The 18,630-nt window shown below is 40.6% G+C and overlaps 1 protein-coding gene across 2 annotated transcripts in view; it reads left to right on the forward strand.

Annotated features, from left to right (window-relative positions):
- LOC149818962 (beta-amylase 2, chloroplastic-like) overlaps nt 1–18,630 on the forward strand; it is a 32,841-nt gene that overhangs the window by 13,756 nt on the left and 455 nt on the right. For both annotated transcript variants that reach the window (XM_089984877.1, XM_089984878.1), the window contains exons 8-11: nt 11,442–11,702; nt 11,893–12,111; nt 17,675–17,894; nt 18,501–18,604. In XM_089984877.1, coding sequence (XP_089841003.1) covers nt 11,442–11,702; nt 11,893–12,111; nt 17,675–17,894; nt 18,501–18,517 — 717 coding nt within the window. In that variant the 3' untranslated portion in view covers nt 18,518–18,604. The remainder of the gene's footprint in view (nt 1–11,441; nt 11,703–11,892; nt 12,112–17,674; nt 17,895–18,500; nt 18,605–18,630) is intronic.

Consider the following 18,630-nt stretch of genomic DNA (forward strand, 5'->3'; position numbering starts at 1 on the left):
ATTTGAGTATATATGGTAGATTTGTTCATGTGTACCATGATTAAACATGTTATTGCATAAATAAACTTTGATTTTATGTTGATTAAGGTTTCTTGTGATTCTTGCATAGATAAATTTGTATTTGAGATATTTCATAAAGTTTTTATGCTTCTTGGATGATGAATGTTAATGTTTTAGTATGATCAAAGATGTTTTGTATGATGTAAATATGTTTAGAGCAGAAAAAATCGTGATTGAATGGATTATTACATGATTCTTGCTCTTGCTTAATAGATTGAATCTTTGCTATATTGTCTTTGTTTTTTGTTTCAACCAGTTTTAGAAAAAAATTGATATCTTTTTTAAAATGAAGTCAATAAATAAAAAGAAATTTACTTGAGTGTTCTACACATCCATGGCTTGAATTTAGAATCTTGTTTTGTTCTGTTTGGAATAGTTTTGTTTGGAACAGTTTTGAGGTCAAAACGTCCATTGCAATAGAGCACAGGTTTTCTGCCTTGTCAGCAAGACTATTTCGATAAGTGATTTTGAAAGTTCTAAAATCCTAATCAAAATTGATCAAAATAAATTGTAAAAAATCTGGGTAAAAGCTAATATATATAAAAAGAATCTGTAAAATAGTTTTTGTCAAAAGATTTCTCTATACGTCTTGGGAGAATCCTCAATCTGGAATAAATTTCTGTAGTTGACAGGAAGTCGTATATTTTTCCTGAACAGGGTTCAGTCCCAGAATTTTCTTAATTTTATTACGACTGATTTTGCATTTCTGTTTCTTGGACTGTGTTTCTGAGATATTGGGGCAGTCTCAGTAAAATTTTGAGAGTGAAATTCGGTTCCTATAATTTTTGGTGGGTTTTCCAAAATCAAGTTAACAGGGATTTGAACTGTCATATGTTTGTGCTTAGTTGTGTTTTACTTTGTGCAACATGTTTATTAATGCTTAAATTGGAATTTTGTCCGATATGCATCTTAACTGAATACATTTCATTCTTGATTGAATTGCGCATGATTAGTCTACCTTGATTGTGTAGATACATAGTGACTGTATTATTATATATATTTTATGGTAGAGACTAATCGAAAGCATGCATAGAGTGTCATGAATATTATTGCATATGAACCCTGAATGTTGTTGCATGTTTGCATTGGTATGATTAAAAAGAGAGTTAATTAATAAATCAAAATAAAGTTAATTCTCTTGTGGCTTATTAAGAGAGTAAGCATGATACTGATGGTTCTGCGGGGATATTGTTTTTGGTATGAAAGGTTGTTTTGACTCCATCGACAAAGCCCGTAACCGAGAGAACTATCATGATTTGTCCGCGGTGTGGTAGGTAAGACTCATGAGAAAAATCTGATATATCGGGTTGCAGGAGGTTAAGAACTCTCTTTAAAAATTATATTTTTCACTTCGAAGTAGTCACAGTTGGAGCGTCAAGCATGTTAATAAGACACAATTGCTTGAAAATACAAACCTGTGTTGTACCTCCATACTGGGAGTGTCTGTGTTGTACCCACAGACAGATATTGACAAGTGAAATAAGAATGTGAATTGCATGTAGATAAAATATTAAAATAATAATTGAAGATAAGAACTTACTCATGCATGAAGGACTTGCATCATGAAATGGTAAGTTCATGCATCTTGTATATGTTCATGCATTTTGTAAATGTTCGTGCATATGTATAATTTATTGTATTATTGCAAATCTTAGCATGAATGAATGTGCATTAAATTGACTTGCTATTTTGTTGCTAACATGATTTTATATTATTGTCTGCTAAAATATGTGTTACATGATTGATATATGAGGTTGTCTTTGAGTGTATTATGATATCGTGCATTATGCAATGTGTTATTGCCTACTCAGACTCGGGTTGTCTGATTCCTTTACTTGTAAAATTTTTAGGTTCTAAGGAGACTGAGTGATCCTACATTGTTCAGTTGTTTTTGGACTTTGCACGCTACCTGTCAAGGTGGTGCTTTTGGTTTCTTGTATTTAGAGGGTTTGGTTTTGGCTTTGATATTGGGTTTGGGAATGGTTCCGTAACTGGACAATTGTGAATAATTTTAACTTTATTCAATTCAATTCAATTTATATTGATGTACTCTGATTTTTGCATTTTAGTTAGTGTATGGTTTGATACGGTAACTGTGACAATCCCTATTTGTATATTCCGTTGAGTTTAAAAAAAAAATCACAAAAAAATTGAGCTATAAATCGGGATCGTTACACACATGCCTCGAACATTTTCAAATATCGTACTTTACGAAACGATAAACCTTGCGGGGTTCGAATTTAAGAAGTTGATCCAAAGAATAAATGGTTGATATGATTCAAATATACACAACTGAATCTTTTATGAATGATGATTTAGATATACGAAAGTGAATCTTTTATGATCAAGTGAATGTGGGACTTCGATCGCACGGACATCAAGTTCTCCTATATGCATCTGGGATTAACCTAGATTCACCTCTGTTAGAGGTTCGAGAAATCATTTTTGACAGCGATAATTTCCTCGTATATCCATATCCCTGTTGGTTTTCAAGAATATAATTGTAAAGCCTGTAAAAAAAATCTGTGTCGGACACGTGTTGAGGTTGGTCCGCTGTGTCGGACCCAGATTCGAGTTCGAACTGGACCCAGACTCTTGAACCTCGCCACTCTCTCTCTCCTCCCTTTTGTCTCTCTGCCTCCCATCTTCGGCCCCTTGCAGACGCCGGCGATCGGAGCTGCCGACGACCTCCGAGCGCCGACGACCCCCCCTGTCCCCGTCGCCCTCTTCCTCCCTGTATCCGGTCGATGCCACCACTGCTGCTCTCCTCCCTCTCTGCGACGCATCCCTGTCATCGCCGCCCGTGCTCGACATTCACCGACAACCACCCCCAGTCCGGTGGCCTCAACAGATACCCCCTTCTCCGGTTGCCTGACGTCGGCATGGTTGCGAGTCCTGGCGACGTGACCTCCCGTTCGACCTCGTGCGCCGATGGTCTCAGCCAAACCCCTGTCTCGGTCACCCGTTGCTTGCCGGAGGCCACCTGATGATCGGTTCCCTGAGCAACCCTCGACGCTCCCTCCACCCTTCGTCGCCTTCGTTGCAGACGTCGGCAACCCACGATCGGACTCCCTCGTCGTCGTGATCTTCCCAGGTAAACCTCACCCCTTTTCTCGTTTGGTGGTGATGGCCCAGAGCCACCATCGTGGGTGGCTTTGGGTCTACCAGGGAAGTGTTGAGCACCCCTCCTCGCTTTCTCCTCTCTTCTTCGTCTCCCTCGACCCTCCTGCTCTCGGGTCGATGGACCAGAGCCACCACGATGGCTCTGGGTCTGCCAGGGAGGGAGGTGTTGAGCACCTCCCCTCGGTCATGTCCCCCCCCCCCCCCTCCCTTCCCTTCTGGCAGGCAGCCTGCGTCGCCTCCTCTGTCTGGCAGAGGGCTCCCAGGGGAGGGCTCCTAGGTGGCCCTTATGCCTTGGTCGGCAGGGTGGCAAGGCCCCCTCTGCCTGCCTCTTGTTCAGGCAGGTCAGCAGGGGTCGAGCCCCTGCCACCTCCCTTCTGGTTCTCGGTAGGTTGGCAAGGGTCGAGACCCTGCCACCTCCCTGTGTTCGGATGGGTCGGCAGGGGCCAACCCCTGTCGTCTCTCTGCGTTCTGGTTGGCAGGGAGTGGTCGAGCCCTCCTTGTTCCTCTCTTCACTCTCTCTGCTTTTGTTTTTCCTGGTAGGGGGCAAAGCCCTTGCCTCCTTTGGTTTTTGGTAGGGGGCGAAGCCTCCCCTGCCTTCTTCCTGTTTCCTGGCGGGGGGCGACACCCCCCCTGCCTCTGCTGGTGTTTCCCGCAGGGGGCCTGCCTCTGCGTGCTCTTCCTGGTGAGAGGCTCTGCCCCCTATCTCTCGATTTTTGGTGGGGGCTTTGCCTCCCCTGCCGCCTCTGGTTTTCCGGGCAGGGGGCTTCGGCCCCTGCATCTCGTTTGTTTTCCGACGGGGGCTTCACCCCCTTGCCTTGATCTTGCCACCGCCTGCCTGTCTCGTTTCCAACAAGGTGTTGCACCCCCCCCCTGTTGTGGCAGGTTCTGTAGGGAGCCTCCGCTCTCTGCCAGCCAGGGGTGAGGCCCCTGCCTCTGGCACCCTTGCAGGCAGGGTGCAGAGTCTCTGCCTCTGCAGCCTGCAGGCAGGAAGCCTCTGCTGCCTGCAAGCGAGGAACCAAGACGCTCCTTGTGATCTTATGATAATGGGTTAGGGCTCGGCTTGTGCTTATTGCATTTCTTCTTTTAATGGCATATCACTAACATTCTTAGCATCGCAGGTTGAACGGTGGATCTCGCTCACGCCCTGTGGCCGAGCTCGTGCTTACCTACGCTCGCAAGCGTATGCTGGACCCACAACCCTTCAAGGTAGGGAATTCTTGCGTAAAAGGACAATGAACGGATAAATGCTAAAATAAGAAAATATAATAAAAAATAAAAGAGGATAATGATATACATATAAAATATATACCTATGTCTTTTAACTCAAGGACGCGGTTTTGTGATCCTTATCCTCTTTACTTTCCTTGCACTTTCTTTTTCTGTTGTCGTCGCACTATATGTGCCCAAGCTTTTAATTCCCGTCTTTACATTTGATGTCTTTTAACTCAAGAACGCGATTTCACGATACTTGTCATCTTTACTTTTTTGCTGCCCCGCGCTTTATGCGCCATGGCTTTTTACTTTATTGTCTTTACTTTGCTATCGTGCTATATGTGCCCAGGCTTTTGTTTCACCTTTACTTGTTGTACTTTCCTTTCTGTTGCCCCGCGCTTTATGCGTCAAGGCTTTCCTTTCTGTTCTTATTGGTTTAAGTTATTGATGCTCTTTTCAGCCTTGCATATTTACTTGCTTATGTGTTGGCTTGGCCAAGGTGCGGTTTCACACATCGTATATTGTTTTGCGTATTACTTGTTCGTACGTTGGTTAGTCGAGGTAGGGTTTTGTACCTCGTGCACTGCCTTAGGTATGTCACTTGCGTGTTTGATTGGCCGAGGTACGGTTTCGTATCTCGTGCATTCCTTTGAGTATTCACGTACCTGCTTGGTTGTTTAGCTAAGGTGCGGTTACGTACCTGGTGCACTACCATATGTATTTATTCGCTTGCTTATATGGCTATTTAGTCGATGCATGATTTCGTACCTTGTGCACTACTTACGAGGTTTTGCACTCGACACAGTTTGCATTTTGCGGATCGATCATACTTTACCGCTGCACTGTAACGTGCATGTGCTTGCTCTTTGTTAGCTTACACTCACTGAGTGCAACTTTGAGCGTATTTCAACTTGTTCATTTGTCTTAAAAGACATGATCCACACTTATACACTTGGTCCTCCAAAAAGGGATGATTTTTAGGCATCAACCTATTTTTGAAACGTATAGTTTTATAAAACATATTTCGAAAGCCTTTTGCGAGATAGCAGCTCGATCTCTCAAATCGATGCATGTGGGAGAAGTGTTTTACAACTTCGGCTCGTGCTTTCGACACAGCTCGGATAACTCCGTTTAAGGGCATGTGCATGAGATGGGCGAAGGTTCTACTGAGGAACCTGCGCCATCGCTAGACGGGTGCTACATCACCCCTGATGCGAGACCTAGTTATTGGGTTTTCTGACCAAACTAAGATAGTTGGCGCTTTACCTTCCTACACGAGATTATTGCTGATGGATTTTTTGTGAGAAATCCATGCCCCTCTCCTCATAGTCATACTCTTAGTCATATATGATATGTTTAGACTACGAGGAACATGATGAGAGGTCTCTAATAACCTCGAAGCGTGTTTTGACACTCTATGGTAATCATGTAATATCGACGTTCGCCTAACAGGTAAGAGGCTCATGACGGTCTAAAGGACCTGAGCATGACAAGTTTGAACTTGAATGGTTACACCATATCTTATCGGCAAAGCATTGTTGTGGGGATTTCCTTTTAAGAAATCCATGCCCCTTTTATCGTAGTTGTACTTTTGAACAAGTACATTGCGTACTACGATGAGTACGATGAGAGGCTTGTGTTTACCTCGAATGTGCAATGACACGTGTTTAAGATCACAAAATGGTGATATTGTTACTCTCACTATAAGTTGACCCCTCTCATCGCGGTTATACTTTTGAACAGGTACATTGCGTACTGCGGTAAGTAGGATGAGAGGTGTATGGTTGCCTCGATTGGCACGTACAAAGTCCTGGTATTCACACTATTATTCAGAATGAAAATGTTTACCCTGCTTGTACAATTAGCAGATGGTTTAAACACATGTATTAGGATATTATTGATATATTTTATACACATTCAATGTGTATCGTTAATTTGCATGTGGTATAATATTTTGAACCATTATAAATACTTGTATTAGTCTAATATTTTGAACCATTATAAATACTTGTATTAGTCTAGTATAACTTTGTAACATCGTTATACCTACCAGACTTTCATGAGTCTGACCCATTTTATGCGATACAGGTGTCAAGTAGATTGTTGATACAGACGATGATGAGGCTATGTCAAGAATCAACTCTCTCTGTCTGCTCGCTTCTAGCGCATTTTTGGTGTTTTGTTTATGGATCTTTGTATAAACTATTTCAATAAAAATTCTTTGGTTTAAATCGTTGTGAGTTTGAATGACTTGTATGGAGATGTGGACCCAAATTCGAGATATTTGGGAACCCATTCCATTTGTTGGATACTTAACCTGTAGTACGTCCCGAGTTCACTAACTTAATCTCTTCAATAAATTATTCCATTGTACTATCATTTTAAACTTTGAAAAAGGATTAACTACAAAAGTTTTAATTTTTTCTAAATTTTTATAAGTTAGAAATTTTGGGGCATTACAGAACTCGCATGGAGGGAAATAATATTTAAAGTGACACTTGATAATTGGATAACATGGCATCGTGCCAGCTGCTTGCTTTGTCACCCACAATTTTCCTACCTCTACCTGTACCCTGCACTTACATTTAAGGGTGAAACGGGTGGGGTTCTGTCAGATAATCGTTGATCTGGATCTGGATTCAACTTTTATAGCTGCAGATCCAAGTCCAAATCTAGATCTGACCTAGATTGGGAGAAGCAGACTTTGATCTGGATATGAGTTTTGTATGTTAATATTGGATCTTGCAATGGGTGAAACCTTAGTTGTCAAAGGCGGCGCCTAGGCGACCTAGGCGCAGTCCCACCGCCTGGGCGACCAGGTCTGGGCGGTGGGGCCCTATTTTGCAGCCTAGGCTGTCAACCTTGACGAATTGGACCACATTGTGAGGTTTAATATCCTCCACCACATCCTCAAAGATAACAAACAACTCATCTTCCATCTTCAACCTATTTGACATATCAACAGAGTTCAAAAGTACTACACCTTAGGACAAGAAACTAGGGGTGGCAATTTCTGACACGACCCGCCAACCCGACCCGCCAACTCGCCTCTTAGGCGGGTTCGGGTTGGGCTTAAGCCAACCCGTTTAATAAACGGGTCGACCCGCGTAACCCGTTTATTAAACAGGTCGGGTTCGGGTTGGGGGTATGCCAACCCGGCCGACCCGTTTAATAAACGGGTTAGGCGGGTGGGTCAACCCGTCTGCCTGACCCGTCAACCCGCCAACCCGACCCGCCAACCTGCCTACCTGCCAACCCGATCCGTCAACCCGCGAACCTGAAAACCCGTTTACCCGACCCAACCCATTTATTAAATGGGTTGGCGGGTCGTGTCGGGTTACCCGTTTATTAAACGGGTCGGGTTCGTGTTTGCCACAGCCGACCCGTTTAATAAACGGGTCGGGTTCGGGTTGAGGTATGCTGACACGCCAACCCGACCCGCCAACCCGACCCGATTGCCACCCCTACAAGAAACTAAAAAGTTTACCAAATTTCTCTGTTTTTTGTCTATCCATCTATCTGCTATGTTGGTGCAACCCGTAGTCTTTCATGACTCTAAACTCACCACACAATTGTTTAATTCTACAACTTGCTTTATAATCCTGCCCTCAATACATGAAAAGAGGACATGTTATAACCAGCCCCTATATTGGCTATGGCATGCATAGCTTGAAAGTGACGAGAGTTTGCAGCACTGAAGGGCATACAAGTCTCATGAAAAAGCATCCCTCTACTAAGTTTGCATGATCGATCATTTGCTTGGAAGCCATGGCAGTTCATATATCCAGCTGGGTTCTTAGGGTCATCATAGGCGGGAAATAGTGCCAATCCTGCATCATGTCCTCGTAAAGCCCCTTCCTCCTCTTCTTCCCCTACTGCTACCACCAGGGAGTGGTGCACGCCTAGTGCAACTACTGCTTGTCCCCACAGACACGCCCTTGTCCTTCTACTATCGTAGGATCCATGGCTCCTCTTCAGCAGGGCCATTGACACTTGCTAGTTTTCTCTGCAAACTCCACAAGAGGAACTTTTGGATCTTCCCATGGCTGGGGCATATCCCAACATCCAAATTTTGCTAACTCCTCCAGTTTTCTCACTCTTCTAATTCTCCTGCAATAGCTTGTTCATCTGCCATTTCACAGCATTTAACAGTAGGCTAGAAGTGCATGTAGCCACATTTTGTTTTGCGTCGACCAAATGATGGTTGATTCTTGAGATGCCCCCATGAATCTCACTTTTACAATAAGTACACCAATTAAACACTATATTCCCTTAATAAACCATTGTGTAATGGTCTCATTTGATGTAGTCATACCCAAACGCCTTCAATCAAACCCCTAGGGCTCAGTTTTAAGGGATAGAGGCAAAAAAAGAAAAGGTTGCCTAGAACGGAAATGGGTGGTTTAGGGTACATTACACCTCTAAGGCTCGGATATCAAAAGCCTTAATTTTTTAGGTTTATTTGATTTAAAAAATCAATGGGTTAGATAGGAAATGGGGTTTGGCGAGAGAGAGAAACTGGGATCAAAATGACCCCTAGAGGTTAAAAAGGACCTCCATAAATGGTCGGTTGCCACTTTTTTAGTTTAATGATACAGGGAGTGTTATCATATGACCCCTAGAGGTTAAAAAGGACCTCCATAAATGGTCCGATATGGGTCGATAATCTTGAGTTTAATGATACAGGGAGTGTTATCATATCAGTTATTGTACTGATACTATGATACAGTGTTTTGTATCATTCGATACAAAACAATTCTGTTGACATTGTTGTATTCCACCTATCTCCCTTCCATTGACACTTCCACCAATTGTGCACCAAGTCCCTTGAGGTCAAAACTTGAAGCCACCAACTCTCCATCTTAAACGGTTAGCCTTCATCTTTAACCCACATTAATTGGATAGATTAGTGGCTAGATATCATCCTTGGATCTACTGAGCTCACCATATTCTTTATAGTGCCAAAAAGTTCCCTAATCGAGAATTGTTCAAGCATACATAAGCATGGTTGTGCACTATTATTGGTCATGAAAATCAACAAGTCCCCATCTCTCCATGAATAGAATCTCCTCATATTAGTCAATTTAATGACCAGTATGTTGCTATCCTCTTGCCTAGAGTTGAAATTCCCTCCTATAGAACACAATGCTACAGTCCTTATGTACTTAATGCGATCTTTCTAAACAGTGGGATCAGTTTTACTTCCAATAATGTTCAGTTGACTTAAAATCATTGACATAATTTGCAATCATGCATGCATCAATAGTCTTAAATTTGCATGTATTGTTATATGTGGAAAATAAAATTGAATAGTGTTGAATAACAAAACACAATCCACTATGAGAAAACAAGATTAACGTTTTACACTGTTCAACAATATATTATTTGTCTATTGCTTATTATTGATTGATTTTATGTTGTATACATGTTTCTTATTATGTTTTTTTTTATTTTTTTATTTTGGGTACCGCCTAGGCCTTTTTAGGTGCTCACCGCCTAGGCTCCGCCTAGCGCCTATGACAACTAAGGATGGAACAATCATTTGACATAAAAACACAGGAGGGTCAGATGTTATCTGGATCGGAACATAAACCAGTGGAAGGTACCAGGATCACCTCCCTGACAGTTCCCATGCCATTCAATTCTCACGAGCATGGCTATTCCAATGATGTTGACCTCTCTTGATGACTGCACTCATGGCAGGCGGCTTATACCCACCCCCTATATCACATGGATACCCCATTTTGACTCCTGTTCGGTATCCCTTATATACTACTCATATCAGAAACTTCATAAAAATTGCCGTATCTTCATATCCACAGCTGTATCCATGTGACATACTATGGGGCCCATTTTTGTCATCCAATCCGCATCTCAGACTTGTTTGTGTAGGTGTGACTTTTTGTTACAACTTGCATTTCTAATTTTTCTTTTTACTTTAAAAAATTGGTTGCCCAATGTTGATCTCCTTAGCACTAGCACACAAGGCAATGCACTGTAGACTTTATAACTGATGTCACGTAGACTCACCTAAGTACCCATTGCACTTGCATCAACATGATACAGGGCTGGTGCAGTATCCAGTGCGGCTGGACCCATGTCTGGTGCACCAGATGTGGTCAACTGCCCAAGACCTAATCTTCTACAAAATGGACTCAGTCAGCATTGACTGAGTCCACTTTTATGTATTTTAAAGTTTATAGGAAAAAAAGGTATCAGGGGCTTAGGGCACAATCGACCTCCATCCTTTCCCTCCACACCTGTTTGTTTGTCATGGCTCTCCCTTTACCTCTGGTGAGCCCCACCCTACAACGCCTCTTTCTCTCTCTAACCCATTCCCAGTCTTTTTTCTATTGCATTCTATCTTATCGGATCACATTCTATTCTGTGATATTTGAAAGTCACCATTAATAATACCTTGGTGTAGATCCAGGATAATTAGGGCTGTCAACAAGTATATGCACACCCCTGCGTGCATGTTTTTTGAAGTTGCTGTGTCCCATCCTTCGCACCCATGCCTATGTGACAGGCAATGCCAAAATTTATTTCATTATAGTGTTGGCATATTGTTGGAAAATGGAGGCTCTAAATGGTGTCCTGACATCAGTTGTCCTACGCAACGAGAGGTCATAGCTTTCTTAGGGTTGAGATTGCAAAATGTTCTGAAAAACCTTTGGCTGGGTTGAATTGGAGCCCCATCTTGTAGATGGTTGAATTGACAGGTCATGGGAGCAACTTTTCTTTTGTGTCAGCTTCCTCTCCACATTGTAACTTGTGGATGTATTCAGCATACTGGCATGGTTGTTGTTTACTTAAAATTAGGTCAAACCCAAGCTTCTTCTGTTTATGATTTTTTGTTGGTTTATCATTTAATGAGAAAGAACCATGTGTGGAAACTTGGAAACATCAAAAAGAGTTAATCCCTTGATTAGATTAAGTTTGGATCATTTTGCATCTCTTATTCGTGGTCAACTTGTCATATACCTATGCATTTGTCTATTTGTCTGTTTTCTTTGTTGTATTTATAATTGTCTTTTTGTCTGCAGTGTTATGATCAATATTTGTTGAAAAGTTTGAGAAAGGCTGCTGAGCAGAGGGGACACTCTTTCTGGGCAAGAGGACCAGATAATGCAGGAACATATAATTCACAACCGCATGAAACTGGATTCTTCTGTGATGGAGGCGATTATGACAGCTATTATGGGAGATTCTTCCTTGGTTGGTATTCTCAGGTTTTAATAAATCATGCAGACCGCGTGCTGTCTCTTGCAAGGTTGGCTTTTGAAGGCACCTGTATTGCAGCAAAGGTGTGTAAAACCTTTGTACTACTTTTCCTTCTTTTCCATTAAGTATTGATTATATAAAAATGCCTTCTTCGCTAAAAGAACAAGTTGACTACTGCCTAGAGATTCTTCTAGGAGGAAAATATATGTTCATCGCTCCAGAATTTGGTCTCTTTTTCTCTCAGGGTATCTAACACTGTACTTTGTTGAACAGCTATCGGGTATTCATTGGTGGTACAAAACTGCAAGTCATGCTGCTGAACTGACTGCTGGGTTCTATAATCCTTGCAATCGCGATGGCTATGCCACAATTGCACAGATGCTGAAGAAACATGAAGCCACACTTAATTTTACATGTGTAGAGTTGCGCACATTGGACCAGCATGAGGACTTTCCAGAGGCATTGGCAGACCCTGAAGGATTGGTCTGGCAAGTAAGTCAATGTTGCATCTTTTTTTTCATAGTTCAAACTGCTAAGAGCGCATTCTTTTCATGTCAGCCCTATGGATAGCTGCATGTTGATAAAAGTAACTAATGAAGAACAATCGTTTATGGTAAACAAGGAAATCTCCTGGTGTTTTAGATAAAGCTGGATTAAAAAATTATGGATTGAATCTGGATATCATCTTGTGCAATGTATCAAAACCCACAGACTAGTACTGACCCAGCTGAAGCCTTTGATGAAATTTTGTATGAAATTCGGTGGAGATTATTTAGTCAAACAACTCAGCTTGGTTTCAAGTTTTCTTACAAACCCGAGTTTGCAGGGCCATGCCCTTCACATAATCTAAGCAAGTCAGTAGTTTGAATATTTCCATAAAACTTTGTGGTCGCTCCACTTGTACAAACCTAAAATGTTCGACTTATATCCACTGGGAAGATTTGGGCTTTATCCTGGAAGTGTACAAGTTACAATGTTTTAGATTCCTTCATTTTGGAATATGTTGCTTGTAAAAACTTAGTTCATGAGAACTGATGAAGAACGTGTTATTTCTGAAGAAACTGTTTTCATGTACAATACATACATCTCTCTCTCTCTCTCGATATATATATATATATATATATATATATATATATATATATATATATATATATATATATATATACATCAAATGGTCAAAAAAGTCCTAGAGATGTGATTTGCATTGTTTGTTAGTAATAAACAGATTTTAGAACATGATTATGATGTGTAAGAAATTTTCAAGAGCTTTTGAAAAACAATGGCCCACAATGTATCAAAATTTTATGACAAAATTCTGATTTTACTTCAAAAAAAACATGATCCAGAGTGTGATCACTCAAAAAAAACTTGTTGAAATACCTATGGTACCCGGACACTCCATTTTTCCCTCCACACCCGTATTGTAACGACCCCAACTCATAACCCTTGAAAATACGATATTTTTTTTAAACCATTGCGGAAGTCTTCCCAGAAACCGAAGGCCTTTACAGTTAAACACAACCACCCCCACGAGGGATCTTATACTCATCTTTTATACCAAACCATGATGAAACCAAACTTCATTTATTCAAATGCAAAGAGTCTGAGACATAATTAATTAAAAGTAAAGAAAGCAAAAGGAAACATAAAAGGAAAGAGACACGCTGTCCCAAGAATCTGCCTTGTAGTCATGTGGTCCCCTCGTGACTCTTCTCAGAAGCAGGTTACCCCACTAGGCATTTGATGCTGCGAAAAACACAAAAAAGTAGGGTGTCAGAATCCAAAGAATCCTACGTACAGGTCCCTCTAAAGAATCAAATAAGCATAAAAAATACAAATAAGATTTCATGCAATAGTTCAATAGAATGCAATTATGATAATTACATAATTTAATTTAGCATTCCTGCAATCAGGGAGCATTTATTAAGCATGAAAAAACATTAATCAATAACAGGAATCACAATTTAAGTAAACAAGACATTTAACATGCTTTAGAAAATAAATTATACATTCACCAATATTTAACAATCAAGGGAACATGTAATGCATAGCAGGAATATGCATGATTTATGTGCAATGCATGAACAATTTATTATCTTTCTTTAAGGTTTGTCTTTTCATATGCATACCCTATTAAATGCTTACAATTCAAGTTTCTTTTTTTTTAATTATTGTTGCCCGCAGATACGCCAAACGGGTAAATTCTCCGAGGTCAAGTAGGGTTCTTAGGGTAACTTAACACACAAGTATTTTATTACTGGGTTCCAAACTTAACTCTCAACCGACATCAGGAAACAACACCATCCATCGGAACATTAGAAAACAGTATCTAATGTCAAGGACACCATGAAAATCAGCATCTACTGGCGTCACTTTTCTTGGAATACCAAAAACAACAACTGTATCTATACACCACCATCAAGTAAAGTGGCGGACTCTCCCTAAAATTGTGGCCAAGAGAAGAACCTCAATATTGAGTTCATGGGTAACAACAACGCACATGGAGTTTTAGTATCCTCACAGTTTCTCCAAAATCGCAATATCCAACATTCTCATACTAAAGAAGGGACATCAAGGGAACGTTAGTTACACTGTTCTTTTTTTTTATCCTGTTATTAAAATCAATTTCATAGATTTGCAAATCAACATGCAAACATAAACTCGCAAATCAGCATGTGCAGCTCTTCACGGTCTACCACCCGTGGCAACCATAAAACAGTACAATTAAAATGACAATATCAAATATGATTTTTGCAACGCATAAACAAGTAAAGCAAGGAGCACACCGGCTCAAAGCATCCACAACCTACCATGATCCATCTTGATCATCTATGCATTCATATGCAAAAATCTTAAGGAACATGCCAATGCATTCTTTCAATGCTTCCCAATGCACATTCATTTATGTCATTTAAAGATGAGCATAACACAATAATACACCTATGCATGTGCACGAGTCACACTTCATATTCATTGCGTGCTTTCATTCAGTTCGCATGCTCATGTCAAAATGCATGCTCAAGTTTTCATGTTCATGTCGCATGCATTACTTTTGTGCAACATGCACATTAGTTAAACATGTGAACATTCAAGTAATGTTGCACGTGCCAAATACATCGAGTTAGAGTATGCATACGCATAAGATACAGCCTTGCAATATTACCTTGATCCAACATATTATATCAGGTCAAAAGTTTCAATCTTTAGCATGAATAAGGCTAGACTAACACAAGGAAACAAATTATGAAAATTATCATGCAAAGCTGACCCTCATTTTTTTTAAACAAACAGCCGGCTGCAGCCGTAAAACCAACTACATACTTCCATTCATTACACATACTCATATCACCTGCATACTTGCATTGCAGACACATACATCAAAGCATAACTTTCTTGAGTGCACATACCCTGTCAATGCATGATTCTTTTTTGCATATATATATATATATATATATATATATATATATATATATATATATATATATAAAAGTTCATAGTGCAATGTTTTCTTCTGAATATACATATTCATTGCATGCTCTCACTCGGTTTATGTATGCAAGTGTACTTGAAACAACCTCGAAACAACCTATTATTCAAGTATGTCATTTCAAATCATGGCATGTGGGAAAATTTTTAATCATAACATGTATTAGAATCAAAGCTCATGCTCTTAACAAAATCTGGAAACCTTCATACAAATTTAAGGCAAAATTTCAGATTCACACAGCACCCAGTATTAAATCTATAACAAATTTTCTTCTCTTTTTTTTTCGCTGTCCAGCCGAGCCACTCGGCTGGGCACCACCAGTATGACAGGCCGGGCCAGCTGAATGGGTTCAGCTGGGCCTGCGGCCTATCAAAGCGTAGCCATACCTGGTCACGCCTGACCAGCCGAGTTGCACTCGGCTAGCCTGCTGCCCAGGCTTCCTGCGCCCTCTCTCCTTTTTTTCTCTCTCTCTTTTTTTTTTTTTGATAAGGGCACTACCCATATTGACTTAAGTAGGCACCTGTACAATGAGACAACTATGAAACATTACGTTTTTCAAGCATAACATAACATGTCTGGCCTGTGCATACTATTACCCATGTACACGTATAACTAAGTGCAGGCTTGTACAGTATCATTCCTTTGCATGTAGCAGTCAACTAAATTAGCACGTTAAGTCTGGAAATTAAAAACACACAACTGAATGCACATATATATATTAAACAACTATGACCCAGGCGGCTGGGCTAAACCCAAACAGTACCCAGAATGCCTTTGGCATGCAGGCTGGTTCGGTTGAACCCAGCCTGCTGTTTTTTTTTTTTGCAAAGGAGAAAACTATGTATTCCTTCATAACAGTTGTCAGACCAACATTACAAGCAAACAGCAAGAACATAATAGAAATATAAGAATTTAACAGAGGCCTGTCTTTTATTCCTTGAAACTTACACGTATTTGGAAGATTAATAAGTTGAATATATGTGTTCAGATGATTAACACTGGATACATCCACTCAAGATTTGAGACACAAGAAAATATGAGAATATCTAAGCTTCTCTATCTAGTTTTCCCGTTTTCAGAATTTGGAGTCAAGACGATATGGTACATTAACCACAATATTGAAATCTTTACAGAACATAGGAAAGAGGGATGCAATTACACTCATACGCTGTTTTATTTTGAAAAAGTGTTCAAACATAAAAAAAAACATTGATTTCAACCATAGATCATTAGGGTTACTATTAAAATTTACCCCCTTCCCATTTGATTCACTAATCTAGTGCATAAAAACGAATTTGTGCTCCTTTTCTCATTTGAGATAAAAAAGGGAAACCCGTACCTCAGAAATCCATGCTTTGGAGGCGGTTGATGTAGCGAGAGGAAGGTCGGCCGAGCCTCGACAGTGCTGCCGCGAAGAGGCGATCAGGAGGAAGAGTGAGAAAACGGGGGAGAAAGACAATAGGGAGATGTCGGCTGCTACCACGAAGATGATTTCGCCGGCCTCGATGACACGACTCTGAGGTTGCCGGCGACGGCGGCGTTGAGCGCAACGAGAGGGCGGACGAGGTCGACCAAGAGAGTGGGAGGGGAGGGGATTCGGGGACCCCCTCTTGTAGGAGGATGCCCGAAAAGGGAGGAGCTCTCCCCGGCGGCTGCGCTTCGCCCCCCTCCCCATCGCTTTGGGTTCTCGGCTGTGTTAGGGTTCATTAGAACCCTAACACCCGATTTATCGGGCAAGCCTCTATCGGCTTCTTAAACAACAACCCCTTCTTCTTTTTTTCTCACAGGGCGCGGCCCGGGTTCGGACCCGAGACCTGGAAACCAACCTCTAGTTGGGTCCGCGCCTCACTCATACGATGTGGATCCACGAGTTGGATCCGAATGGATCCAACAGTGGATCCTTGAGTTATATATATATAATATATATATATATATATTTCCTATGTTTATTAATATTATTATATATATATAATATTATTCTTATTTATTTATTTCTAATAGGTTTACATGATACTATACGTACATACCCTTTTATGGATCTTGGATCTGAAATACGGATCCTAGGCCCATTTTGCATATTTCACATTATATAAAGGAAAAAAATTCAAATAATTACCAGAAAAAATATGGTTATTATACGTATCCCCGTGTCAACACGCGTCGACACCTGGACACACCATTTTACCCTCCATACATACAAATTTGTATTTAATTTATAATTATATTTTCAGTATATAATATATATTTTAGATATAATATATATATTTAGATTATATTCAGTTTATTTTGTATTTATGTGATATTTAATATATATATAGCTGTGTCCCCCTACCCACATTTTTTAGAATTACCGTGTCGTACCCTCCATACCCGTGCTCACACCCGCACTCGTACCCAGGTGACATAGTTGAACACAAAAGTGCATATCGTAACTGGTGCACTGCTACCAATCACACTGTGTCTTGCATTTATGTTCAAGAGAAACCTCGAGTTTTTTTTTTAGGTCCTTTTTTCCCATTTCATTACTGCAGAAAAAGGAACCTATATTAATTGTTGTGTGTGCTTCAGGTGCTGAATGCTGCGTGGGATGTTAACATACATGTAGCCAGTGAGAATGCTCTGCCATGTCACGATAGAGATGGTTATTACAAGATTTTGGAGAATGCGAAGCCTCTGAATGATCCTGATAATAGGCACCTGTCTGCATTCACTTATCTCAGACTGGGCCCAGCTCTGATGGAGAGACACAACTTCTTAGAATTTGAGCGCTTTGTGAAGAGAATGCATGGTAAATACTATTTCTTATCTGCCCTTTACGTTTACCTATTCCATATGCAAAATATAGTTGTGTTCTTTCTGCTGGGATGTTCGAGTCTTTGGTAAATGTTTCTTTTTTTTTTCTCTCTACCCAGTTTACTAGATATGTAGAGTTTGAGATTAGTGATAGTCGAGCTAGAATTCTTAACCATCTTCATGAGGTTAATGCCTCTCTCTCTCTCTCTAGCATATTTTCAAGGCTGTAAAAGTATCTCGAGGTATCTAACTTGCTGGTGAATTACAGGCATTCCTGTCTTGCTTGCTCTTTGAAAAAGGAGGGCTCGTCTCAACCTTACTGGTTCACATCCAGTGCTTAGTTTATTTCTGGTTTATGTTGGTATCAATTGCACATCCCTAATCTTATTTCTTGGGCATATATCCTACTATGCCAGGATCTATGTTTTGTTGATGTTTTAAGCAATAGATAAATAAAAGAAGAGTTGTGACTTCTAATGCATTTGGTGGTGATGTAAGAGAGTGGGTGCGCATGCATGCACAAACATATATATGTGCTTGCTTTCCTGACATGGTGTCCTTGTTAAATTTAATAAAGTTTGTTCTTTTTTCTGTGAAATAGGCTTATCAACAAATTGAGAGTGATACCCAATGTGGTTGTCATCACAGTTGCTTGAATTCTTGTTGTACCTCTGACTAATGCTACTACCAAGTCCCGTGCTTTTGGTAGGTGTTCACTTTCTGAACTACTG

This window comes from Nuphar pumila, chromosome 13 (genome assembly GCF_984573655.1).
Source record: "Nuphar pumila chromosome 13, dmNupPumi1.hap1.1, whole genome shotgun sequence".
Lineage (NCBI taxonomy): Eukaryota > Viridiplantae > Streptophyta > Magnoliopsida > Nymphaeales > Nymphaeaceae > Nuphar > Nuphar pumila.